Source organism: Bos taurus, chromosome 15 (genome assembly GCF_002263795.3).
Source record: "Bos taurus isolate L1 Dominette 01449 registration number 42190680 breed Hereford chromosome 15, ARS-UCD2.0, whole genome shotgun sequence".
Lineage (NCBI taxonomy): Eukaryota > Metazoa > Chordata > Mammalia > Artiodactyla > Bovidae > Bos > Bos taurus.
The window spans coordinates 51,779,248-51,806,526 of NC_037342.1; the positions used below are offsets into that span (position 1 = coordinate 51,779,248).

Here is a 27,279-nt window from a genome sequence, read left to right on the forward strand (position 1 = left end):
TTAGGAGATAGGTAATTAGGCTACAAATAACACTGTCAAACTACTCCTAAGAGAAGGAAGACAGATATACACATCTCTATTTAGAAAGTGAAGATGCAAAGACCAGGAACACATTGAAGATCCCATTGAACACATTGAAGGAGGGAAGGACACTGCTGACTATGGTCCAGCACTCAGCAAAGATGGAGCCCTAGGCAGGTGGATGGGGCAAGGTTGAGCACCTCACAGGCAGATATTGACCTTATCACCTCAGACTTGTCTGCAGCAGGACCAGGTATTGAGAACAGACTGAAACCACAGACTTTGCCCCCCATCCTCCCTTGAGAGGCATTCTACTAGCTGAGTGATGACAGGATTTGAAGGTTTTCCCAAAGTCATAATGGGAAAATATCAATATAAATTACTTAAAAAAAAAAAAAAAAGCAGTACCATTTAGCAATTTTACTGTCTACAACAACATTTGAGAAATAAAGACTGATGATCATGCACTTTTAACCTGCAAAAATGAACTTTTCCTTCTTATCTTTTTGTTATAATGATTAATGAAAGGATTTTTTTTTTTTTTTTTTTTTGCCACAGAGGGCATTTGAGTTAATTTCAGACTGTACAAGGCACAGAAAAGTAATTTGAAGGTTATGTTATTAAATGTGACAATAATATTCTAGTGTGTAAGTGTGGATGGCTTGGTTTCATGAGGTTTTTTCCTTTTCTTAAAAGCTGAAGGGAATGGCAACCCATTCCAATATTCTTGCCTAAAGAATGCCATGGACAGAGGAACCTAGTGGGCTACTGTCCATGGGGTCACAAAAAGTCAGATATGACTGAGCAACTAATACATATAGTGAAAATATCTAAAAATGGGAAACATACTATCATTTGTGCATAAAAATGGAATATATGTGGCATAAATGCAAAGAATTTCTCTGGCATTATACCCAAGGAACTAACATGCTTGGTAGTCTCATGTTTATATTTTTGTAAATATATGTATGGTATCCAAAACTGATATAAATAAGTATATATCTATAAATAAACTTTATACATTTATTTACATTTATATTTTATTTATATATATTTTATATATAAGTATACATAAATACTGGAGAAGGAAATGGCAACCCACTCCAGTGTTCTTGCCTGGAGAATCTCAGGGATGGGGGAGCCTGGTGGGCTGCCGTCTATGGGGTCGCACAGAGTCGGACATGACTGAAGCGACTTAGCAGCAGCAGCAGCAGCATACATAAACACATGTATATTTCAAAAAGGTATATGTATATTCACATGGTTCAAAAATCAAAACAGCACAGAAAGTTTCATAGAGGAAAGACTCTAAGCCAATCCCTAAGCCAAAGTCCTCCCCCAAGCAACCACTTAAAACATTTTTTGTAGCATTCCAGAATTCTCTTTCCCTCTTTTCCTTCCTTCTTTCTTTTTCTCTTTCTGCCCCCTCCCTCCGCCTGTTCCCTCCCTTCCTTCTTTCTTTCTTTTTCTCTTTCTGCCCCCTCCCTCCGCCTGTTCCCTCCCTCCCTTCCTCCCTTCCTTTCTTTCTTCACTTTTTGCTTTGGCTGTGCTGCAAGGTTTTGCAAGATCACCAGGGAATTCCCTCCAGAATTTGTAAAGATGGATATTCTCTCTCAACCTTTTTTACACAAAAGGTGCATGTCGCTCTTCTGCACCTTCTTCTTTTTTAAAAAATTGAAGTATTGTTGATATACAATATTAAATATTATGGGTGTACAATATGGTGATTTACAATTTTTAAAGGTAATAACGCCATTTATTGGAGAAGAAAATGGCAACCCACTCCGGTGTTCTTGCCTGGAGAATCCCATGGACAGAGGAGCCTGGTAGGCCATGGTCCATGGGGTCACAGAGTGTCGGACACAACTGAAGCAACCAAGCACTCACGCAAGCAAGCACTCACGCCATTCATAGCTATTATAAAATATCGCTAACATTTCCTATGCTTTACAATACATCCTCAAAGCTTATTTTATACATCATAACTTGCACCTCTTAGTCCCCAACCCCAAAATTGTTCCTTCTCCCTTCTCTCTCTCCATTGGTTAACACTAGTTTGCTCCCTATATCTGTGAGTCTATTTCTTTTTTGTTATATTCACTAGTTTGTTGTATTTTTTATTTTTTTAATTTTTTTTTTGGTCATGCCCTGAGGCATGTGGGATATGGGGCCTCAGTTCCCTGACCGGAGCCCTCTGCATTGGAAGGCAGAGTCTTAACCACTGACTGGTGGGGAAGTCCACGTGTGTCTCTCTCTATTAGATTTTTAAAGCACTTGTAAAATATTTATTCATTTATTTGGCTGCACTCAGAATCTTTAGGCATGTGACTACTCCAGTGGCAGCATGTGGGATCCAGCTCTCGGGGATCAAACCCATGCCTCACCCCAACTCCTATACTGGGAACGCAGAGTCCCAGCCACTGGACCACCAGGGAAGTCCCTGTGGGTATCTTTTGAATTAATGTTTTTGTTTTCTCAGGTATACATCCAGGAGTGGAATTTCTGGGTCATATGATAGTTCTATTTTTAGTTTTTTGAGAATCTTCCGTGCTGTTTTACACAGTGGTTGCACCAACTTACATTCCCACCAGCAATGTACACAGGTTCACTTTTCTCCACATCCTTGCACATCCTTTGTTATTTGTGTCCTTTCTGATAATAGCCATTCTGATGTATATTTCAGGGGAGAGGCGATATCTCTTTGTGGTTTTGATTTGTATTTACCTGATGATTAGTGATGTTGAGCATCATGTGCCTGTTGGCCATCTGCAAGTTTTCTTTGGAGAAATAACTATTGTGGTCTTGCCTATTTAAAAAAAAATTTTTTTTGTATTTTTGCTGTCCAGTTGTAGGAGCTGTTTATATATTTTAGATATTAAACCCTTATCAGTTATATCATTCACAAATATTTCCTCTCATTCAGTAGGTTGGGTTTTGTTTCTCTCTTTGTTTTGGCTGCACTGCATAGCTTGCAGGATCTTAGTTCCCTGACCAGGGGTCAAACCCACGCCCTCTGTAATGGAAGCATGGAGTACTAACCACCGGACCGCCAGGAAATTCCCTCAGTAGGTTGTCTTTTCATTTCGTTGGTTGTTTCCTTTGCTGTGCAAACACTTTTAAATTTAATTAGGTCTAATTTATGTTTGCTTTTATTTCTTTTGCTTTAGGAGATAGAGCGAAAAAAATATTGCTGTGATTTATGTCAAAGAGTGCTAAACCTACATTTTCTTCTAGTTTTATGGTTTCCAGTCTACATTTAGGTATTTAATCCATTTTGAGTTTTCTTTTTGGATATGGTGTTAGAGAATGTTCTAGTTTCATTCCTTTCCATGTAGGTGTCCAGTTTTCCCAGCACCACTTATTGAAGAGACTGTCTCTTCTCCATTGTATACTCTTGACTCCTTTGTCGTAGTTTAATTGACCGTAAGTGTATACACCTTTCTTTTGTCACTTAACAATGTACTTGGAAAGTTTTCCATATTCATACGTCAAGAGTTCTCTCAATCTTTTTCAACAGGTTAAATCCCACTGGGTGTGTATACCATAATTTAACTGGCTCTGAAATGAAAGGCAATTGAGCTGTTTCCTAGACAAAGCCTCTAGACTTCGCTGACTGAGCGGTTGACCAAGCAGTCTGCACAGGCTTATAAAAGAGAGGGGAGACACTCTCCTATCCCAGGTAGGCTGAGGGCAGAGGTAAGAGCAGGACAGGGAGGAAAAGTACGGATGGGAAGTAGGAGGTGAGAGGCAAGATGGGGGCTCCCCTGGTGTCCTGGGAGGGCTTTTCCTCTGGTGCCTCCACCACCCACTGCTCTGGCTCAGTTTCTCCTCCACATTCTCCTTACTTCTTGGCCTTCCCCAAGGTCTAGTCCTTACTCTGCCCAGGGAACTTCCCAAGACCTCTCAGTGGGGGTTGCAGAGGGTTGTTGAGGTGTAAGGACCTGAGGTTTAGCTCTCACTAGGGCTTCCCTGATAGCTCAATTGGTAAAGAATCTGCCTGCCATGCAGGAGACCCTGGTTTGATCCCTGGGTCAGGAAGATTTCCTGGAGAAGGATTAGGCAACCCACTCCAGTATTCTTGCCTGGAGAATCCCCATGGACGGAGGAGCCTGGGGGTCTACAGTCCATGGGGTTGCAAAGAATTGGACATGACTGAGCAACTAAGCACAGCACAGCACAGCTTTCCATATAGCCTTCTCGCTACTCTCAGCTCCCTTGGCACAGGCTCCGGAACCTTAAGCAAGAACTGAATGGTTCAATGGCCTTCATCTGGCCACTGGTCAGCTTCCCTGTTTACTCCGCTGGCAATCTCTTGGCTCCTAAACTTAGGTTGCTTCGGGCTAGTTGGGATGGGATGAGGAAGCAGAAGCAAAGGCTGGCTGACACCCCTCCTCTCACTCAACAACCCCATCAGCAGATTATGCCCCATGGTTCCTGTTATGCAGGACCCTCTGATTGTGAGTGAAATACTGTTTGGCAAAACCGGAAGGGGATGTCTAGAGAGGGGTGGTGGCTCCCTCCACGTCACAGAGCTAGTGTTGAAATGTCCTCAGGTGGGGGTGGATTCCTACCACTTGGTCCAGACCTCTACAGGCCCTTCATCGCTCAGCTCATTGGTGAAGTGGGGAAAGCCAGGTGAGGAGGCCAGATCTGGGTTTGGGAGGGAGACAAGAAATCTGACCAAGAGTCTTATGGTGGCTTCCTGGCAGGAGTGAGTGGTCATGGCTTGGCAGATGACACAGTTGCTGCTTCTGGCTTTGGTGGCTGCTGCATGGGGTGCCCAGGCCCCCAGAACTCCACGGGCCAGGACAGACCTACTTAATGTCTGCATGGATGCCAAGCACCACAAGGCAGAACCAGGCCCAGAGGACAGTCTACATGAGCAGGTGAGGATGGGGTGGGGTCTGGGGTAGGGGAGAGGGAAGACCCCCAAAAAGGGAGAAGTTAGGGTGATGGGAAGATCAGCTTTGGGAGTGATGGAGGCAGGAGGGTGGCAGGGAGGTGATCCTGGTGGACCTCTCCTAGGAGGTCACTACAACACTGGGAGGACTATTTATCTAGCGCCCTCTATGGGTCAAGTGTTTTCCTCACACCTTGTCTGTGAATACCTACTTGGTAGGTGGTAGGAAGGAAATGGCAACCCACTCCAGTGTTCTTGCCTGGAGAATCCCAGCGACGGGGGAGCCTGGTGAGCTGCTGTCTATGGGGTCACACAGAGTCGGACACGACTGAAGCGACTTAGCAGCAGCAGCAGCAGGTGGTCTCTATTTATACAAATGAGGAAATAGGCCCAGAGAAGGCACAGGTAGACATGGGAACTCAGAATCCAGCCGGGAGAGGGACTGGTGGTAACTTTCCCAACCTGCACTATGTGCCAGCCCATGGAGCTCAAAGTCAAGGTAGGAGAGACAGGTCCCTCATGGTCACCATGTAACAAAGAACTACAAATAGGCCAGGTCCTCACCTCCATTAGGTCCTGATGAGAAAGTGGCAAATCAGATACGCTGGGAAGACTTCCAAGTAAAGAGGCCATTGGCTTGGCCTTGGAGGTTGAGTAAGAGTTTTCCAGGAAGACAAAGCGGGAAAAGGCAGCCTAGCAGAGGACGGTGTGTACACAGGTTGGAGGGTGACAGCATGCGTGGTGCCAAGTCCAGTGTGGCCAGAGCCAAGAACACTGCGGCCCGCAGAGAAGGGGAGGTGAGGCTGGTCTCAAGGGAAGATCCCTAAAGCAGCTCAGGGACTCTGAGCTTGAAGTTGAACTCCAGGCTCATGAGAAATGCGGGTATCTTATCCCCTCTGGTCTCTCCCTCGGCTCCCTACAAGCCTTCACACTGCTGGGGGTGCTGCAGTGTCCCCAGGGAAAGGCTGGCATGGACTGTCTCCAGGGTCTTCAAGTGAAGAGAGGGAAGTTCAGCAGCCCATGACTTCTGAGCTATTTCCAACAGTTCATTTGCTAGTAAAATACCCATAACATAAAATTTGCCATTTACGCATTTCTAAGCATGCAATGCTGTGGCATTAGGTAGATTCACACGCAAACCTCACCACCATCACCACCATCCACCTCCAGAATGTTTTCATCTTCCAAAACTGAAAGTCCATATGCACCACCGCATTTTTAGGATTTTTTAAGTTTTAAAGGGGGCTTTAAAGAACCTTTAGTAGCACTTCCTCTTTGCCAAGAAATGGTGCGCAGATCTTTGAGGAAGACAGGTGACTGCAATTCAGAGGGACGTAGGCTATGTGAGAGTGGCCGGTTTTCTAGAGCCTCTCCAAAACGGGCCAGGAAGTATTTTTCATTACATGTATTAATCCTTTCAGAGGAGGAAACCACTGACCCTGGCTGGCAGGTCAGGGATGCAGTGGATGGGGTCTTGCAAGTTGACCAGGATTTGGGCATCTGAGGAACGGTATGCACAAAAAGCTAGGGAAGCCTGGAAGCAGGCTCTGCGGCAGCAGCTCCGGGCATGGGCTTGGTTATTGGAGAGGAATCAATTTGGCTCCGCCATCAAGGACTTTCCTTAGTTTCTCCTGAGTGTCCGGAGCCATCACAGCTGCCCCCTCACTTGAGCCTGCATGCTAGAGTTCATCTCAGACATTTCAAGCGTTATGATCACTCAGCTCCTGACTCCCAGCCCACGGCAATTCCTAAAAACCACAATCACTTCTCCCATCTTGTGTATGTGTGCTAAGTCGCTTCAGTCGTGTCCAGCTCTGTGTGAACCACTGAACTGTAGCCCACCAGGCTCCTGTGTCCGTGGGACTCTCCAGGCAAGAATACTGGAGTGGGTTGCTGTGCCCTCCTCCAGGGGATCTTCCCAACTCAGGGATTGAACCTGTGTCTCTTATATCTCCTGCATTGGCAGGGGGGTTCTTTCCCACTAGCACCACTTGGGAAGCCCCTGCTACCTTCTTACCTGCCTTGAATTTACCTCTCCAGGATTGCCTCCCACATTTAGTCCCATGGCCCATTGCCGGGCCATGTGTGGGTCACTGCCACTCTGCACCTCTCTTCTTTCAAGACCTACCAGGAGTCCCCTCACCTGGGCTTCCAGACCCTGAAAGAGCCAGACCAGTCCCCTTTCCTCCACCCCCCACCACAACCTGAGTCCAGGATTCCCCTCTCCTCTCTGTCCTGAGTTAAAACCTTAACCTTACCATCCACCAAGGGTGCCGCTTCCTTAAACTCTGTAAAACTGGAGTAATGGTCTTTCGACTGGGACCATTATCTTCAGTAAGAGAAGATAAAGTGCAAGAATCTCAGGGACTTTGCATCTGCTCTTTTCTGTGCCCCCAGTGTTCTCTGTATCCCCCCTCCCTGCCCCTCACTAAAACCATAAGCTCAAGGAGGGCAGAGATTTGATCTATTTTGTTCATTACAGTATACTCATCAGCCAGCACAGTGCCTGCACTCAGTTAATACCAGCTCGGTGCAAAATGAATAATATAAATAACCCAGATAACGTGAAATAACTTTGTAAACAGTTTAGAGATGTACAAATAATAATGTCCCCCCAGATGATGATTCCCCAGATCTCCCACGTCCCCTGTGTTACTTTCTGTTAGAAGGTCAGTATTATTACTGCCTCTACCCCAAAATGAGGGCTCTCAAGTCCAGGCTCAGGGGCAGCCTCCCCAGCGAGTGATCCTCTGGATGATCTACCCGAGGCAGAGGAGCCAGAATATGGAGATGGCCACGGTGGCTCAAGGACTTAGCCCCACGTCTTCCCCTCCACAGTGCAGCCCCTGGAGGAAGAATGCCTGCTGCTCTGTCAACACCAGCATAGAAGCCCATAAGGACATTTCCTACCTGTACAGATTCAACTGGGACCACTGCGGCAAGATGGAGCCTGCTTGCAAGCGCCACTTTATTCAGGACACCTGTCTCTACGAGTGCTCACCTAATCTGGGGCCCTGGATCCGGGAGGTATGGGCACCAGCCCCACAGACAGGAGCTTCAGCAGAGGGCAGAGTCCACTGGTCACTTGCAGGGAGGGTGTGGTTCATGAATTCTGGTCTGAGGGTGATAGAGGCATCGCCCCCACCTCCCCAACCCTGGACCCCATCAAGGCTATAGCAGCTGAGATCCCTGACAGACTGGCTCCCTCCCTGCCCTGACCCCTCCAGGTTAACCAGAGGTGGCGCAAAGAGCGGGTGCTGGGTGTGCCCCTGTGCAAAGAGGACTGTCAGAGCTGGTGGGAAGACTGCCGCACCTCCTACACCTGCAAGAGCAACTGGCACAAGGGCTGGAACTGGACCTCAGGTGAGGACTGGGGGGTGTGGGGAGTGGGAGGGGGAGCTGGGGGTGTGGAAGGGTTTATGGAGATTTGCGGTTGTGGGGTTGGTGGAGCAAGAGATGGTTCTGGACCTAGTGGCTACAGGTCTTCCATCCTCCCCACAGGGTACAACCAGTGCCCAGTGAAAGCTGCCTGCCACCGCTTTGACTTCTACTTCCCGACGCCTGCTGCTCTGTGCAATGAAATCTGGAGTCACTCCTACAAGGTCAGCAATTACAGCCGGGGCAGCGGCCGCTGCATTCAGATGTGGTTCGACCCCTTCCAGGGCAACCCCAATGAGGAGGTGGCGAGATTTTATGCTGAGAACCCTACTTCTGGGTCCACACCCCAGGGGATCTGACCCCTCCTGCTCAACTTGACCCAGATGCTGCCACTCTGGCTCCTTAACTAAGCTGTTCTCGCTGCCGACACCTGAACATCTTCCATACCTGCACCCAACCTGGGTGATTATCTCAGTTCAACCCAGCTCCACTCTCTCAGACGAGGAGGACTCATAATACCTTGGTCATTGTTTCCTGATCCAAAACCCTATGGGGATCCTCTGAGAGTTTATTCTAATAAATATATCCATGTGTGTACTGTATTTTATAAATAATTTGGGGATGAGTGGGTTGGGAGGTGGTAGGCATGCCTTATTGCTCCATCCTTCCTGTTGAGAGGTCCCAAAAGGGACTGGGCTAGCATGAAGTTCATCAGCAAGCAGAGGGTGGAAGTTCATCCTTAGCCTGGGGCTCTTCTGCACTGGCCTGCCCCCTCCTATACCACAAGAGAACAAGAGAATTGGTGGAGGGAAGCTGGGGAGAGACTGGCAGATGAGTTATTGGCTCCTGAAGTTTCTTTCCCTTTCCTTCCCTTACTAGATGTGGGCTGGGAAGGAGATATTGGTGGGCAGACCCTCATGAGGAAAGCTTGCATTGTCTCAGTTTCGTTTTTGTTTTGTTTTGTTTTTTCGTTTTTGTTTTTAATGACAATTCTACAGTGAATAACAATATACATAGTAGAATGCTATACTGTTGGATTCCAGAAGAGGGATTGCTGGGTCAAGGAGCATTTGGATTTATAATTTTGATAGTTATAATTCTACAGGGGTTGTATCAATGGGGCCCCCACCAGCAATGTACGAGTGCCTTATTTCCCCATCATGTGGTCAACCCAGTAGAGCATCACACTTTGAATGTTCTACTAAGCTGATTTTCTTCTAAACTGATAGGTGGGATAAAGGGCGTCTCAGTAAGTTTTTCACTGGCCATGTTTCTTACCACGAGAACAAGGTTTCTGAGATCTTTCCATATTGATCTACAGAGACTAGTTCATTCTGTTTCATTGCTGGGCAATATTCCATTCTATGTATTGATCACACTTAATTCATTCACTTACTGATGGACATTTGAGGGAGGGAGGTTCATTCTTTTATGGCCTTGACATCTTTGAAAGTTATTTTGTAGAATAACTCTCAGTTTGGGTTTATCTGACTGAGGTTCTGCACTTTGGACATGAATATCCTGAAAGCAATTCTGTGTGCTCTTGATGCATCGTGGTGGCGGGGGGCATAGGTGTCAGGTTGGCCCATTCCTGAGGACGTTAACTGGTTGGGATTGGGTCTGCCGGGTTTCTCCATTACTTTCCCCCTTTTTGTAATTAATAAGTATGTTGTAGGTAGATATTTTGAGGATGGCAAATATCCTATTCATCATCAAACTTTCACCCTGGAGTTTTACTATCTGATGGACGCTTTTTAAAAAATGAAAACAAATACCGAAAAAATGTTTTATTTTTGTGACACCCCCCTCTCCAACCCTTTAAATGCTTTCCCATGGTATCTGCTGGAAAAACCAAACTCCTTCAGTGGCCCAGAAGTCCCCTCCTCTCTGGGTTCCTAGAATGTTCTTGTATATTCTGCAGGCTGACTCACTGTGTTCAGTTGAGCTTCCTAGAATGTTTTGATACTCTGCAGGCTGACTTCTTGTAGCCACTTAGAGTTCATCCTATGATTAATTCCTCAAAAAGAGTCAGACACGACTTAGCACAACAAACGACTTCTGACAACCCAACCAAAAGAACTTCTCACCTGGGTACTTTCTCATCACATCACGGGTCCTCTTGTATAGATATCAATTCGCTGTGCTTATTGTCTGACTTTCCCTACAAAACATACACAAGTGAAAGCAAAGGCCGTGTCTATGTCATTTTGTGTCGGATCCCCTGGCCCTGGGTCAGTGCCTCGCACAGAGGAGGTGCTTAGGAAGCAAAGGAATCCATGCACTCAGTCTGTCGGTCAACAGATGCCTTCTGGCTGTGTCAGCCGACACGTAGGCAACTAAGTGCCTTGTACTCTCTGGTGGGGGCAGACAGACAGACCTGATAACTGACAACTCTTACACACTGAGCTGAGGGTTTGCTCCAGGGGAGCACAGAGTGTGGCGCAGTTCTGTGGAAGCCCAGAAAGGTGAGGGAAGGTTTCCAGAGAGAGCGTAGTGTTGACCAAGCAGATTAGGCAGGAGGAATGACATTTCCTGGAGAAGGTTCAAGAAGCACAAAGGCTTGGAGGTGATAGAAGCACAAGGAGAATTTCTAGGTGGCTAAGATAGAAGTTAAGAGGACAAGGGCAGGAAATGAGGCCAGAGAAGAAACACTGGATCTGCAGTCCTCAGACTCTGATGCCTTCACAGAGCTCTCCTTTCTTTGTGAAAGAAACCAGGCTTGGAATCAGACTCAGTTCTGAATCCTAGCCCCTCTTTGCTGCCTGGGAACTATATTTTTCTCAACTATGAGGATGGGTGGTAAGCAATTGCATATGATGCTGGCTCGCACTCAGGAAAAGCTCCAGCTTCTCCCATCCCCCCTCCCTGCAGCCCAGAGCCCTTACCCACGCAGGGCCAAAGACCTTCCTGTTATTTTTGTTTGGTCACAGAGTAGCCTTCAGTTTGGGGTCCACAAGGATGCTGACGGCTAACTTGGCTGATATTAAGCTTGTAATCCAGGTGGATACTCTCAGGATCGGCTTCACAGTGGCTGTTTGACTGTGTCCCTGCCTGTTGGCCAGGTGGTCTGAGCACTGGGGTCTCAGATTCAGAGCTCGGCATGAGATTCAGTAAGGGCAGGGACTCCTCATGGATTAGAACTCATGGGTCCAACTTACCTCCCACTTGCCAGTCTCTTCTTCTGAACCCCTGAGTTCTCAGGGGTCAAACATCTCTCCTGAGTGGATGGTCTATCAGTTCAGTTCAGTTCAGTCCAATCACTCAGTTGTGTCCAACTCTTTGCGACCCCATGAACTGCAGCACGCCAGGCCTCCCTGTCCATGACCAACTCCCGGAGTTCACCCAAACTCATGTCCATCAAGTCGGTGATGCCATCCAGCCATCTCATCCTCTGTTGTCCCTGTCTCCTCCTGCCCCCAATCCTTCCCAGCATCAGAGTCTTTTCCAATGAGTCAGCTCTTCGCATGAGGTGGCCAAAGTATTGGAGTTTCAGCTTCAACAGCAGTCCTTCCAATGAACACCCAAGACTGCTCTCCTTTAGGATGGACTGGTTGGATCTTCTTTGCAGTCCGAGGGACTCTCAAGAGTCTTCTCCAACACCAGAGTTCAAAAGCATCTATAAAGTCCGATTTATAATCAACTTCTGGTGCAGGGGCAGAGAATGGGGGACAGGGAAAGTCCATCCTGATGAACACATACGTGAGTGTGTGTGCTCAGTCCTGTCCATTTCTTTTGCAAACCCCTGGCCTATAGTCTGCCAGGCTCTTCTATCCATGGGAATTCCCAGACAAGAATACTGGGGTGGGTTGCCATTTCCTACTCCAGGGGATCTTCCCAACCCAGGGAGAGAACTGGTGTCTCCTGTGTGTCCTACATTGGCGGGCAGATTCTATACCACTGCGCCACCTGGGAAGCCCTTAGATGAGTGTATAGGAGAATGCTTTGGGGCATTCCTGGACACATGGCCATGCTTCTCCAATCAGGAGAAGGCTGAGTTGGGCTTGTAAAGCCAGGAGGGATGTCTGGGGGTCCTAGCTGCCTTCTACCTGCTCAGGTGTTCAGAGGGCTTAGTCCTCCCAGCTTGTCTGTCACAAGATTCAGGAATGGCTCACTCTGCGGGAGAGGGAAAGCAGGGCACAAGATGGGGGTCTCCTGGGAGTCCATTTCTTCCCTCCTCCCTGCATTGGACTCAATTTCTTTGCAGGCCTATAGGGCTTTCCTTCTTGGCTGATTCTCCTCCAGTAATCCAGCTGCCTCTTCTGGCTCCCAGCTCCCCACTTCCTTGCTCCATGGGCCCAGACCGGTGCCCTTTACAAGCATTTTTTTTTTTTTTTAACTGAGACCTTTTTAAAAATTTTTGTTAATTTTTTGGCTACAGTAGGTCTTTGTTGCTGTGCTCAGGCTTTCTCTAGTTGCAGCGAGCAGGGCCTATTTTGTGGTTGTGGTGTCCAGGCTTCTCATTGTGATAGCTTCTCTTGTGGAGCGAGGGCTCTAGGGTGCTTTGGCTTAGTAGTTGCAAGACTCAAGCTCAGTAGCTGTGGTGCAAGGGCTTAGTTGCTCTGAGGCATGTGAAATCTTCCTGGACCAAGGGTCGAACCCATGTCCCCTGTATTGGCAGGCGGATTCTTAACCACTGGACCACCAGCGAAGTCCTCCAACAGTATTGAGGCCCTATATTCTTTAAACTTCTGCTGCTGTGTGTAGGCTGATGGCTTCCACATCCAACACGGACCCTTCCCTGGGTTTTCTCTTTTACCACAACCTCACACCACGTTGCACATAGCACCTCAACACAAGAGAGCTCAACGTTCTCTCCTGAACTTATTTCTTCCTCCTCTTTTCTTTTTCTCCAGCAGTGGTAGCAACCTGGCCTCAGAGGGTGTAAAAAGGAAGGCTCTGTTCCTGGCTGGGGTAGGAGTAGGGGGCGAGGAATCTACATTAGAGCAGACTGTTGGCTGCTGGAGAAAGTAGACTTGTGTGAATGGATGGAGGAAGGGAGGGGAGCTAGGGCCTTGGGATAGCTGAGGCTCTAGTAAACTGAACATCTGTGATTTTACAGCTGGAAGTGGGTGATGCCTGAGGCTGATGAGATTGAAGAGTCAGTGGCTCTATAAGCTGGGGATATGGGAACTCTGCACTCTGTATGCTGAGTGCTGAAGAATTGATGCTTTCAAATTATTGTGATGCTGGAGAAGACTCTTGAGAGTCCCTTGGGCAGCAAGGAGGTCAAACCAGTCAATTAGAAAGGAAATCAACCCTGAACACTCACTAGAAGGACTGACACTGAAGCTTCAATCCTTTGGCCACCTAATGCGAAGAACTGACTCATTGGAAAAGACTCTGATGCTGGGAAAGATGGAGGGCAGGAAGAGAAGGGGACGACAGAGGATGAGATGTTTGGATAGTATTACCGACTCAATGGACATGAGTTTGAGCAAATTCAGGGAGACAGTGAAGGACAGGGAAGCCTGACATGCTGCAGTCCATGGAGTCGCAAAGAGTCGGACATGACTGAGTGACTGAACAAGAACAACACTCTGTTCAAGTGCCCTGGAGCTTGGAAACCTGTGCTCCAGCCTTTGCCCTGCAATGAGCTCTGTCCTGATTCTCTGGGTCTCATTCTCTTTATCTGTAAAACAGGATGAGGGGGTTAGAAGTGGAGCAGATTATTTTAAAGGATCTCAGCAATTCAGGCTGCAAGGTTTTCTCAGAACTGAGTTTAGGGGAGAAAATGGAGTAAGTGGGGCTCGGTAATTGACCTTGGGCCTGCACTATTAATCCTCACACTCCTACCCACCACCCTCCCATGGAGGCCTGGCTGGAGCCCACATGCAATAATTAACTCCTGGGTGGCCTTCGCCCTATCCTAAGAGCCTCTCCTGGGCCACATTCCCACGGCCCGTCTCCTAGGCCACTAAGCCCTTCTGTCCCCTAGAGTGAGGCAAGGGGGACTGCAGAGCAGAACAGAAGCCTGAGCCAGACGAACAGCCAGCATTCCTCCCAGGTATGTTAGCTATACACCCTAGGGCACTCCCAGAAAGCACTAAAGGATCTGAACTGGAAGGATCCACTCTGGCAGGATCCCTAAAAGCAGAGAATCCAGAAGCAGAATCGGGGCCTGCCCAAGGTTAAACTATAAGTTGGTAGAACCCAGGACTTTGCCTTTCAGCACTGCACTGAGTGCTCAGAGCTTTAAGTCTGGGACCATGTGGGGAGGGGTGGTGGTGTCAGGGTCATGATTGGTGTGGGGGTGGGAGGGGAGAAGGGAGGGGCAAGCTGGACCAAGATCTGAGCTGAGACCAGGAAGATGGGGAGGGGTTTACAGGCTGATTTATGTGGCATGGAGGGGAAGAAAGCACTGGCTCTAGAAAGAGGCCATAGCAAAAAAAAGAATCACCAACTGACTGAGTGGAGAAAGGGCTTTCTCAGCCCTCCCAGTACTCCCCCAGGAGTCTGTTAGTCACCCCATGGGAGCCTCCGCACAGCGGAGGTACAGGGGGCAAAAGCTGAAGGAGCCCTGGATTTGAGGGTCCAGAGTTGGACGTGGGTGGTCCCTACTGTGTGCTGCGGTTCATGGGGTCGCGAAGAGTCAGACACGACTGAGTGACTGAACTAAACTGAACTGAACTGTGTGACTTGGGGCACGTTCCCCATTCCCAAGTGATTTCTCAGTCCGGGCCCAGTTGGCTAGTGATTGTTAGGGCTTCCCCCCTACATTTAATCCTCAGGTAAGGAAACTAAGCCTCAAGATAATGTGAGTTATTTTCCCCCAAGGTCAAGGGGGGGTGGAGGGAGTATGAGAGTTGGGATCCGAAACCCTGTGCTCTAAACTGTTAGACTCTGTGCTCCCAAAGGAACCTAATTGTGAACCATGTGGCATTTCCAAGAGTTAAGATGTCTCCTGTGCTCTTGGAGATCAGGGAGTGACAGGGTCCATGGAGAGATAATTGGATCCTGGAATGAATGAATTAGTAAATGAATGAACACCTAAACAGTGAACAATAAACATGTGTAGCAGGATATTGAATTGTGGAAGGGTGAAAAGTGAGGACACAAGGAGGATGAGGGGAGCTTTGTGGGAATTTAATTCCAGGTTTCCCAGAGCCCTTAGGGCAGAGTCAGCCTGGAGGCCACTCAGCTCAGCCCCCATCCAGGAGACCCATGCACGATGCTGGAGTTCTTCAGGAGATGGGGGGCAATGGGAGGGCAGGGCAACTTTGTGAGCAGGGAGGATGCATAAGCTTTAGGAGCCATGGGAAATGAATTCTGGGCGTTTTAGGAGAACCAGGCACCTGGTGAGCAGTGGGATGAGGGAGCAGGCACCTCCCAAATCTCAGTGTGAGAGGTCAGGAGATTGAGATGCTATCAAGAGGCCAGCTCTGGGGCAGGGTTCAGGAGCCGCCCTGGACCCCAGAGGTGAACTGTTGCTCATGTCCACCTCCAAGCCTTTGTTCTCTGACATTGCCCCAGGTCACAGGGTCTCTGAGAGTAGCTAAATAATGAAACTGAAAAGAGCTGGAAGCAGGGCTTTAAAAAAAACAAAACAAAACATAGATCTGCATTTGGAGCTCCAAAATTAAGATACTGTTGTAAACTTTTACACAGTCATTTGTCGTCAAAATCTCATCTGAGAATGAATGCGAGGTTATTATTTTAATTATCCCACTAGTGTAGCTATTTCCCCATACAACATGTGCTTGATCACTGAGTGCATACAACTGTATTATCTTATTTTGCCTTACCTTTGATAAAACTGCCAGCGAAAGAATGTCGTTCTGCCATCTACAGGGAGTAAGTCATTAGCGACTTCAGTCACTGACCTTTTGTTGTTCAGTCAAGTCATGTCCTACTCTTTGTGATCCCATGGACTGCAGCATGCCTGGCTTCCTTGTCCTTCACTATCTCCCAGAGTTCACTCAAATTCATGGCCATTGAGTTGGTGATGTCATCCAACCACCTCATCCTCTGTTGCCCTCTTCTGATCCTGCCCTCAATCTTTCCCAGAATCAGGGTCTTTTCCAATGAGTCAGCTCCTCAAATCAGGTGGCCAAAGGATTGGAGCTTCAGCTTCAGCATCAGTTCTTGTTGTTGTTGTTCAGTCACCCAGTCATGTCCGACTCTTTGCGACCCCACGGACTGCAGTGCACCAGGCCTCCCTGTCCCTCACCATCTCCTGAAGTTTGCCCAAATTCATGTCCATTGCATTGGTGATGCCATCTGGCCATCTGATCCTCTGATGCCCTCTTCTCCTGCCCTCAATCTTTCCCAACATCAGGGACTTTTCCAGTCAGTCAGCTCTTTACATCAGATGACCAAAATACTGGAGCTTCAGCTTCAGCAGTCCTTCCAACAAGTATTCAGGGTTGATTTCCATTAAGATTGACTGGTTTGATCTCTTTGCTGTCCAAGGGACTCTCAGGAGTCTTCTCCAGCAGTTTGAAGGCATCAGTTCTTCCGTTCTCCACCTTCTTTACAGTACAGCTTTCATAACGATATGTGACCTCTGGGAAGATCATAGCCTTGACTATATGACCTTTGTCGAAGAGTAATATTTCTGCTTTTCAACACACTGTCTAGGTTTGTCATAGCCTTCCTGCCAAGAAGCAAATGTCTTCGGATTTCGTGGCTGCAGTCACCATCTGCAGTGATTTTAGAGCCCACGAAGAGGAACTCTGTCACTACTTCCACTTTTTCCCTTCTGTTTTCTATGAAGTAATGGGGCCAGATGCCATGATCTTAGTTTTTTTTAAGTTAATACTGGACACCTTCAGACCTGGAGGACTCATCTTTCGGTGGCATGTATTTTTGTCCTTTTATACAGTTCATAAGGTTCTCACAGCAAGTATCCCGAGGTGGTTTCCCATTCCCTCCTCCAGTGGATCACATTTTGTCAGAACCCTCCTCTATGGCCCATCCATCTTGGGTGGCCATACATGACACGGCTCATAGCTTTATCAGGTTACACAAGCCGCTTTGCCACAACAAGGCAGTGATCCACAAAAGGGTAGCTTCAGTCCTACTGGTGAATATTAGGGTTGATTTCCTTTAGGATTGACTGGTTTGATCTCCTTGCTGTATAAGAAACTCCTTATTTTTGACAAAAGAGGCAAGAATATACAATGGAAAAAAGACAACTTCTTCAGTAAATGGTGCTGGGAAAACTGAAGAGCTACCTGTAAAAGAGGGGCTTCCCGGGGGACGCTGATGGTAAAGAACTAACCTGCCAATGCAGGTGATGCAAGAGATGTGGGTTCAATCCCTGGATTGGGAAGATTCCCAGAGTAGGAAATAGCACCCTACTCCAGTATTTTTGCCTGTAAAATACCATGGGCAGAGGAGGCTACAGTTGCACAGTCAGACATGATGGAGTGACTGAGCACAACAAGCACAACATGTAAAAGGATGAAATTAGACACTTCCCAACACTGCATGCGTGCTGAGTCCCTGCAGTCTTGTCCAACTCTTTGCAACCCTATGGACTGTAGCCCACCAGGGAATCCCACTCTGTCCATGGGATTCTCCAGGCAAGAATACTGGAGTGGGTTGTCATGCCTTCCTTCAAGGGATCTTTCTGACCCAGGGACCAAACCCGTGTCTCTTACATCTTCTGTATTGGCAGGTGAGTTCTTTACCACTACCCACCTGGGAAGCCCTCCTAACACCATACACAAAAATAAACTCAAAATGGATTAAAGACTTACATTTAAGGCTGGAAACTATAAAGCTCTTAGAGGAAAACAGGCTTAGCACTCTTTGACATAAATGACAGAGAGATCTTCTCTAACCTATCTCCTAGAGTAATGGAATAAAAGCAAATATAAATGAATGAGACATAATTAAAATTAAAAGCTTTTGCATAGCAAAGGAAACAATAAACAAGATTAAAGTACAACCCTCAGAATGGGATAAAATTACAAACAACTGATGAAGGATTAATCTCCAAAATACATAAGGAGCTCATATAGCTCAATATCAAAAAAACAAACAGCCCAATCAAAAAATGGGCAGAAGACTAAAACAGACATTTCTCCAAAGAAGACATACAGAGGGTCAATAAACACATGAAAAGATGCTCAACATTGCTCAATATCAGAGAAAGGCAAATCAAAACTACAAAGAGCTATCACCTCACACCCATCAGAATGGCCATCATTTAAAAAAAAAAACAAAAAAACTACAAACAATAAATGCTGGAGAGGATGTGGAGAAAAGGAAGCTTTTTTGTGCTGTTGGTGGGAATATAAATTGATTCTAATTTCAGCCACTATAGAGAACAATATGGAGATTCTTTAACAAAATAGGAATAAAACTGCCATGTGATGGTTCCACTACTAGGCATAAACCCTGAGAAAACCACAATTCAAAAAAAACACTTGTACCCCAATGTTTACTGCAGCACTATGTACAATAGCTAGGACACTGAAGCATGGGCTTCCCTTGTGACTCAGCTGGTAAAGAATCTTCCTGCGATGCGGGAGACCTGGGTTCGATCCCTGGGTTGGGAAGATCCCCTGGAGAAGGGAAAGACTACCCACTCCAGTATTCCGGCCTAGAGAATTCCATGGACTGTATAGTCTATGGGGTTGCAAAGAGTCAGACAAGATTGAGCGACTTTCACACACATAGGACTTGGAAGCAACCTAGACATCTATAGACAGATGGATGCATAAAGAAGTGTGGTACATATATACAATGGAATATTACTCAGCCACAAAAAGGAACACATTTGAGTCAACTGTAGAGAGATGGATGAACTTAGAGTCTATTAGGCAGAACAAAATCAGAAAGAGAAAAACAAATATTGTATATTAACACATATATATGGAGTCTAGAAAAATGGTACTGATGAACATATTTACAGAGACGACCTGGAGATGCAGATGTAGAAGATGGACTGGTGGGCACAGTGGGAGAAGGACAGGGTAGGATAAATTGATACACTAGCACTGGCCTACGTACAATATCCTGTGTAAAACAGGTAACCAGCAGGAAGCTGCTGTGTAACACAGGGAGCCAGCCTGGCACTCTGTGATAGCTGTCAACTACCATAGATGCACAGCTTGAAGGGAGGGGATGTATGCATACCTATGGCTGATTCATGTTGCGGTTTGACAGAAAACAACAACATTCTGTAAAGCAATTATCCTTCAATTAAAAAATAAATTAAAAAAAAAGATGCACAACTTGAGAATTGCAAGTTAAACTTTATTTGGGGCAAAATGAGGTCTGCAGCTCAGGAGGCAGCACCTCAGATAGCTCCGAGAGACTACTCCAAAGAGGCAGTCGGGGAAGGTCAATATATGTTTTGGTGAAGGAGGAGTTTAATGCAATCAATTGCTTACTTTACAAGAAGTTTTCTGCTAGTCGAGAGGATCCGATGTCACCATGAAAGGATTTATTGCTTCTCTAGATATGAGGAGATGCAAGGATTGGAATCATAAAATCAACTCCTGAAGATATCTAACTACCTAAAGACCTGTCCCACCGGATTCCCTGGGGCACATTCCACCTTGAACTTCCTCAGGGGGTGTTGAAGGTCAACAGCTGCAGCAGCACAGGGCTCAATTTCCACAGAGGCAGGTGGCAAATGCCCTTGTGCAGGCGCTGCCACTGCTCTTGGCTCTTGCCAAGGCTCAGTGCCCATTTGTAGTTGACACAACCTAGAGGAGTGGAATGGCGGGGGGTGCTCAAGAAAGAGGGTATGACTGATTCATGTTGATTTACAGCAGAGACCTCCACGGCACTGTGAAGCAATTGTTTTTATTGTTAGTCACTAAGTCGTCTGACTCTTTGCGACCCCATGGGCTGCAACTTGCCAGGATTCCCGGTCCTTCACCATCTCCTGGAATTTGCTCAGACTCTTGTCCCTTGGATCAATGATGCTATCTGACCATCTTATCCTCCGCCGCCCCTTTCTCCTTTTGTTTTCAATCTTTCCCAGGATCAGGGTCTTTTCTAATGAGTCGGTTCATTGTAAAGCAATTATCTTCCAATTCCCTGGTGGCTCATGATAAAGCGTCTGCCTACAATGCCTACAATCCCTGGGTTGGGAAGATCCTCTGGAGAAGGAAATGGCACCCCACTCCAGTACTCTTGCCTGGAAAATCCCTTGGACGGAGGAGCCTGGTAGGCTACAGTCCATGGGGTGGCAAAGAGTTGGACATGACTGAGCGACTTCACTTTCACTTTCTCTTCCAATTTAAAAAAAAGGTACCTTTTTTTTTTACCTTGTGACTAGAAGCAACTTTCTACCGAGATGTGTGGTTCACTCAACTCAATAGCTCTTACACTGTGTGTGTTTTCAGCCAACAAATCTTAAAAGTTTAAACTCTGAAATATTTGCCTTCACGGATTTCAAAGGAGAGATTGTGGACCTCTGGCAATCTTCTGGCTATTTCTGAATTTTGCCCAAACTCCACCTGTCAGTTGCACCACTTGATCCTCAAGACCTTGTAGAAAAGCCAGGAAGGTATTGTCTCAAAAGGCTGTGTCTGATCCCAATCTTCCTGAGACTAGGAAGATTAGAGTTACTAGGGCTCAATCCCGCCCTAGACTCCACCCACCCTCCTAATTTATTATTAACAGCCTGAGGACCCACTTTGACTTTCCTTGCTGCCTTCAAGGAAATTGGTTCTTCAGAGACAGGCATGGCCTGGAAGATCACACCACTGCTGTGCCTTTTAGTGTGTGTGGCTGCTGTGGGGGCAGCCCGGCCCGGGACTCAGCTTCTCAACGTCTGCATGAATGCCAGGTACCATAAGGAAAAACCAGGTCCCGAGGACAAGTTACATGGACAGGTAGGCCGAGGGGTCATCTGGGATGGGGAAGAGCTGCCTCAGGGAACGTCTACCCCCGTCCTTGGTGGAGGCAGGGAAGTTCCCTGAACAGCTCTTTCTTCAGTTTGCATCGACTCTTTTACATGTTCTGCGTGCCCAGTGTGGTCAGAACAATGCCTAGAGCTCAGCTTCTCGGTTGTTGAGTTTCCGTGTTACTCAAATCAGGAAGCAGGCCTGGAGAGACCTTTTGAGGAGAAGGAGGGGGTTGATTTTCTTTTTTTAATTTTTTTTAAAAGTTTATATTTGGCTGTGTGGGGTCTTCATTGAGGTCCACAGCACAGGCTCTTTGCAGGCTTGGTTGCTCTGTGGCATATGGAGATCTTAGTTCCCCTATCAGTGATCAAACCCATATCCCCTGCATTGCCAGACAGATTCTTAACCACTGGACAAGCAGGGAAGTCCCCTTAATATTCTGCTTTTATACTAAATTCTAGGCCATGGGTTTTCATTCATTCATAAGATCATTGTGTATTTCTGTAATTAGAACTCTACTGGGGTTGTGGTTCATTTAACTTGCTTCCTCACCTTCAGATCTTTATCTGAAGGTGAGCCTTCCCAAAGAGGCTTAATCTGGTCATTCCAGAAAACTGAAATGTCCTGTTCCTCTCCTGTTTTGCCCAAAGCAATTATCCAGTGCTGTTTTCATTTTGTTCCCAGTTCCTAGAAAAATGCCTGGGTTAGAAATAGGAGCTCAATAAAAACTTGAATGAATGAATATTGTGATGACTGCTACCCCTGGGATCCCACAGTCTTGGAAAACCCTGTCCCCCAAAAAGGGTTCCTCCACCTGATGTTTCTCTGAAGACTGTTGGGGAATCAAGGACTGAAGGGGAAAGGTGGGAATATTCTGGTTGTGCTGGGTGTGAAGGATCACCCTTGAGTCCCTCTCCCCGCCGCTCCCCCCCCAACAGTGCAGCCCTTGGAAAAAGAATGCCTGCTGCTTTGTCAACACCAGCATAGAAGCCCATAAGGATATTTCCAGCCTGTACAGATTCGACTGGGACCACTGCGGCAAGATGGAGCCTGCATGCAAGCGCCACTTTATTCAGGACACCTGTCTCTACGAGTGCTCACCTAATCTGGGGCCCTGGATCCGGGAGGTATGGGCACCAGCCCCGCAGACAGGAGCTTCAGCAGAGGACAGCCCCCTAGCTGACCCACCCCCAGCCACTTGCAGGGACACTCCAGGAATTCTGGTCTGAGGAGGGTCGTGGGAGCACCTCTTTTGCCCCTTTCCTGTTTGCCCATTTCTGTTCCCCTCTAACCATCAGTTCAGTTCAGTCACTCAGTCGTGTCTGACTCTTTGTGACCCCATAGACTGAAGCACACCAGGCTTCCCTGTCCATCACCAACTCCTGAAGCTTACTCAAACTCATGTTCATTGAGTCGGTGATGCCATCCAACCATCTCATCCTCTGCCTTCTCCTTCTCCTGCTTTCAGTCATTCCCAGCATCAGGGTCTTTTCAAATGAGTCAGTTCTTCACATCAGGTGGCCAAAGTATTGGAGTTTTAACTTCAGCATCAGTCCTTCCAATGAATACCCAGGACTGATCTCCTTTAGGATGGACTGGTTGGATCTCTTTGCAGTCCAAGGGACTCTCGAGAGTCTTCTCCAACACCACAGTTCAAAAGCATCAATTCTTCAGCTTTATAGTCCAACTCTCACAACCACACATGACTACTGGAAAAACCATAGCTTTGACTAGACAAACCTTTGTTGGCAAAGTAATGTCTCTGCTTTTTTATATGCTGTCTAGGTTGGTCATAACTTTCCTTCCAAGGAGCAAGCATCTTTTAATTTCATGGCTGCAGTCACCATCTGCAGTGATTTTGGAGCCCCAAAAAATAATCTGTCACTGTATCCCCATCTATTTGCCATGAGGTGATGGGATCCTATGCCATGATCTTAGTTTTCTGAAGTTTTAAGCCTACTTTTTCACTCTACTCTTTCACTTTCATCAAGAGTCTATTTAGTTCTTTTCTTTCTGCCATAAGGGTGGTGTCATCTGCATATCTGAGGTTATTGATATTTCTCCCAGCAATCTTGATTCCAGCTTGTGCTTCACCCAGCCCAGCATCTCATGATGTACTCAGCATATAAGTTAAATAACCAGGGTGACAATATACAGCCTTGACGTATTCCTTTCCCAATTTGGAACCAGTCTGTTTTCCATCTCCACTTCTAACTGTTGCTTCTTGACCTACATACAGATTTCTCAGGAGGCAGGTGAAGTGGTCTGGTATTCCCATCTCTTGAAGAATTTTCCACAGTTTGTTGTGATCCACACACAGGCTTTGGCATAGTCAATAAAGCCGAAGTAGATGTTTTTCTGGAAGTCTCTTGCTTTTTCGATGATCCAATGGATGTTGGCAATTTGATCTCTGGTTCCTCTAACCTTAAAACAACCTAATTATAGGGATGAAATCACCAGGCAATTTAACCTAACTCCTGACTTATGCTCTCCTGAATAGATACCATGCCTTGCCTAACCTGTTGATTCTTTTCCTAGATTAAAAAAGTAAGGATGAAGAATTACTTAAGTAGCTAAAAAATGATTAACTCCGTACCTCCAACAGCTCCCTTAGCAAACCTGCAGGCAAGTCACTGGGCAATGTGGTATCTGAAGTCAGCCAGTCGGTGCACAAGGGAGAACAATGCATAATCTAACTTCCTGCCTTAATGGTTCCTTGAGGTTCTTTCCCCTTTTCTCCTTTAAAAGCGGGCATGGCTGAACATAATCTAGAGCTGGCCTCAGGACATGAATTAACTCCTCTCCAGATTGCTGGCTTTTCTTTTTTGAAATGCATATTTTTATTTATAATTTTATTTATTTATTTATGGCTGTGCTGGGTCTTCATTACTGCGTGGCCTTTTCTCTGGTTGCGGTGTATGGACTTCTCATTACAGTGGCTTCTCTAGTTGTGGAGCACGGGCTCTAGGGCGCAAGGGCTTCAGTAGTTGTGGCGCTTGGGCTCCGTTACAGTTCTCCAACTCTAGAGCGCAGGCTCAATAGTTGTGGAGCATAGGATTAGTTGCTGCACAGCATGTGGGATCTTCCCCAACCAGGGGCTGTATGCATGTCCTCTGAATAGGCAGGTGGATCTTACCCACTGTACCACCAGGGAAGTCCCATTGATTACTGGCTTTTGAGCAGAGAGCAGCTAAAACTGAGTTTGGTTAACAGTGGAGTCACTGCCTCTCTCTCAGCCCTGGACTCCATCAGGGCTGTAGCAGCTGAGATCCCTGGCTGACTAGAGCCCTCCTTCCCTGGTTCCCGACCCAGGTGAATCAGAGCTGGCGCAAAGAACGGATCCTGAATGTGCCCCTCTGCAAAGAGGACTGTCAGAGCTGGTGGGAAGACTGCCGCACCTCCTACACCTGCAAGAGCAACTGGCACAGGGGCTGGGACTGGACCTCAGGTGAGGGCTGGGCAGGGGTTTGGAAGGGGTAGGGGGGGTGTGGAAGGGTTTATGGAGACTTGCAGTCTTGGGGCTGATGGAGCAAGAGGTGATTCTGGACCCAGTGGCTACAGACTTCCATCCTCCCCACAGGGTACAACCAGTGCCCAGTGAAAGCTGCCTGCCACCGCTTCGACTTCTACTTCCCGACGCCTGCTGCTCTGTGCAATGAAATCTGGAGTCACTCCTACAAAGCCAGCAACTACAGTCGTGGCAGCGGCCGCTGCATTCAGATGTGGTTCGACCCCATCCTGGACAACCCCAACGAGGAGGTGGCGAGATTCTATGCTGAGAGCATGAATGGGGCTGGGCTCCATGAGGCCTGGCCTCTGCGTTGCGGCCTGCTCTTATTGTTACTCTGGCTGCTCAGTTGAGCTCCTATTATTTTTTGACACCTGGAAATCCCTGCCCCGTTAAGCTCCACAGTCAGTTTGTTCCTTGGTGGAAACTGTTTGAATAAAAAGTCAATCACCCTACATGTGTCACATAAGTTATTTGAACGTGAATGGAAATGTGACTTTTGCTTTCCAGTACCACTGACTAAAACTAGTTAGACTTGGCCAGTTTTCAGTTCTGATACTTGCTATGATCTTGCCAAATAACTTTATCCTTCCAATCTAGGGGATATTCATAGCTCTCAATTTCATTTTTCACTGCAGCTTTAATCTAGAGCCAGGCAGAGGACTTTATCATTTGAATTGGACCCAAGTATTCCTGGGCTAACTGGAATATTTGTTCTGTCCTTTTCTCAGCTCTCCAACAGAAGAGAGGGGAATGGAAGTGTCCAGCATGGACAGCATGTTCTGGACAGCTGGCTGGAAAGAGGTGAAGGGTGACTGAGAGAGTTCTAGACCATCTAATACAGCTGCTATTAGACCATCTAATACTATCTGCTGGGCACTGTCCAAAATTCTTTATATATTTTATTCCTGTAAGGTATAGATGCTTTGTCTATATTCTGTTGTTGTTCAGTCGCTCAGTCATGTCTGAATCTTTGTGACCCCACGGACTGCAGCATGCCAGGCTTCTCTGTCCTTCACTATTTCCAGGAGTTTGGCATGTCCATTGAGTTGGTGATGCCATCCAACCATCGCATCCTCTGTTGCCCCCTTCTCTTGCCCTCAGTGCTTCCCAGAATCAGGGGCTTTTCCAATGAGTTGGCTCTTCACATCAGGTGGCCTAAGTATTGGAACTTCAGCTTTAGCAACACTCCTTCCAATAAATATTCAGGGTTGATTTCTTTTAGGATTGACTGGTTTGATCTTTTCGCTGCTGTCCAAGGCAATCAAGATTGCCAGGAAAAATATCAATAACCGCAGATAACACCACCCTTATGCAGAAAGCAAAGAGGAACTAAAGAGCCTCTTGATGAGGGTGAAAGAGGAGAGTGAAAAAGCTGGCTTAAAACTCAACATTCAAAAAACGAAGATCATGGCATCCAGTCCCATCACTTCATGGCAAATAGATATGGAAACAATGGAAACAGTGACAGATTTTATTTTCTTGGGCTCCAAAAATCACTGCAGATGGTGACTGCAGCCATGAAATTAAAAGATGCTTGCTCCTTGGAAGAAAAACTCTGACCAATCTAGACAGTATATTAAAAAGCAAAGACATTACTTTGCCAACAAAGGTCCATATAGTGAAAGCTATGGTTTTTCCAGTAGTCATGTATGGATGTGAGAGCTGGACCATAAAGAAAGCTGAGCACTGAAGAACTGTTGCTTTTGAACCATGGTGTTGAAGACTCTTGAGAGTCCCTTGGATTGCAAGGAGATCAAACCAGTCAGTCCTAAAGGGAATCAATCCTGAATATACATTGGAAGGACTGATGCTGAAGCTGAAGCTCCAATACTTTGGCCACCTGATGCAAAGAACTGACTTGTTGGAAAAGACCCTGATGCTGCGGAAGATTGAAGGCAGGAGGAGAAGGGATCACAGAGGATGAGATGGTTGGATGCCATCACCAACTCAATGGGCATGAATTTGAGCAAGCTTAGAGAATTGGTGATGGACAGGGAAGCCTGGCCTGCTGCAGTCCATGGAGTTGCAGAGTTGGATATGATTGAGTGACTGAACTGAACTGAAGGGATTCTAAGTCTTCTCTGGCACCACAATTCAAAAGCATCAATTCTTTAGCACTCACCCTTCTTTATGGTCCAGTTCAGTTCAGTTGCTCAGTCGTGTCTGACTCTTTGTGACCCCATGAACCGCAGCACACCAGACCTCCCTGTCCATCACCAACTCCCAGAGTCTACCCAAACCCATGTCCGTTGAGTCGGTGATGCCATCCAACCATCTCATCCTTTCTCATCCCCTTCTCCTCCTGCCCTCAATCTTTCCAAGCATCAGGGTCTTTTCCAATGAGTCAGCTCTTCACATCAGGTGGCCAAAGTATTGGAGTTTCAGCTTCAACATAAGTCCTTCTAATGAACACCCAGGACTGATCTTCTTTAGGATGGATTGGTTGGATCTCCTTGCAGTCCAAGGGACTCTCAGGAGTCTTCTCCAACACCACAGTTCAGAAGCATCAGTTCTTTGGCACTCAGCTTTCTCTATAGTCCAACCCTCACATCCATACATGACTACTGGAAAAGCCATAGCTTTGACTAGACGGACCTGTGTTGGCAAAGTAATATCTCTGCTTTTTAATATGTTGTCTAGGTTGGTCATAACTTTTCTTC

At 46.8% G+C, this 27,279-nt stretch overlaps 2 protein-coding genes across 5 annotated transcripts; both read left to right on the plus strand.

The window, feature by feature from the left end:
- The first annotated feature begins 3,629 nt into the window (after positions 1-3,629).
- On the plus strand, positions 3,630-8,901 carry FOLR3 (folate receptor gamma). Of its 4 annotated transcripts, none has more exons than NM_001206530.1 (5): positions 3,630-3,700; positions 4,731-4,907; positions 7,760-7,948; positions 8,149-8,284; positions 8,423-8,901. In NM_001206530.1, the coding sequence occupies exons 2-5, from the start codon at positions 4,743-4,745 to the stop codon at positions 8,656-8,658; spliced, it is 726 nt and encodes a 241-aa protein (NP_001193459.1). In that variant the 5' UTR covers positions 3,630-3,700; positions 4,731-4,742; the 3' UTR covers positions 8,659-8,901. The 4 variants fall into 4 exon arrangements, with proteins under 4 accessions (NP_001193459.1, NP_001265502.1, NP_001193456.1 ...); NM_001278573.1 differs by lacking the exon at positions 3,630-3,700 and adding an exon at positions 4,458-4,478; NM_001206527.1 differs by lacking the exon at positions 3,630-3,700 and adding an exon at positions 4,534-4,656.
- Positions 8,902-14,210: 5,309 nt separating this feature from the next.
- Positions 14,211-25,071, plus strand: FOLR1 (folate receptor alpha). Its single transcript, NM_001206532.1, has 5 exons — positions 14,211-14,303; positions 20,923-21,096; positions 22,047-22,235; positions 24,421-24,556; positions 24,689-25,071. The coding sequence occupies exons 2-5, from the start codon at positions 20,947-20,949 to the stop codon at positions 24,967-24,969; spliced, it is 756 nt and encodes a 251-aa protein (NP_001193461.1). The 5' UTR covers positions 14,211-14,303; positions 20,923-20,946; the 3' UTR covers positions 24,970-25,071.
- The last annotated feature ends 2,208 nt before the right edge of the window (positions 25,072-27,279 follow it).

What these genes read in the sequence shown, in the direction of transcription:
- FOLR1 (NM_001206532.1), top strand. Translation starts at nt 20,947, where the DNA reads ATGGCCTGGAAGATCACACCACTGCTGTGCCTTTTAGTGTGTGTGGCT. An exon ending in AGGACAAGTTACATGGACAG is followed by an intron (nt 21,097 to 22,046) that starts GTAGGCCGAGGG and finishes CCCCCCCAACAG; the next exon opens with TGCAGCCCTTGGAAAAAGAA. An exon ending in TGGGGCCCTGGATCCGGGAG is followed by an intron (nt 22,236 to 24,420) that starts GTATGGGCACCA and finishes TTCCCGACCCAG; the next exon opens with GTGAATCAGAGCTGGCGCAA.
- FOLR3 (NM_001206530.1), top strand. Translation starts at nt 4,743, where the DNA reads ATGGCTTGGCAGATGACACAGTTGCTGCTTCTGGCTTTGGTGGCTGCT. An exon ending in TGGGGCCCTGGATCCGGGAG is followed by an intron (nt 7,949 to 8,148) that starts GTATGGGCACCA and finishes TGACCCCTCCAG; the next exon opens with GTTAACCAGAGGTGGCGCAA. An exon ending in GGGCTGGAACTGGACCTCAG is followed by an intron (nt 8,285 to 8,422) that starts GTGAGGACTGGG and finishes TCCTCCCCACAG; the next exon opens with GGTACAACCAGTGCCCAGTG.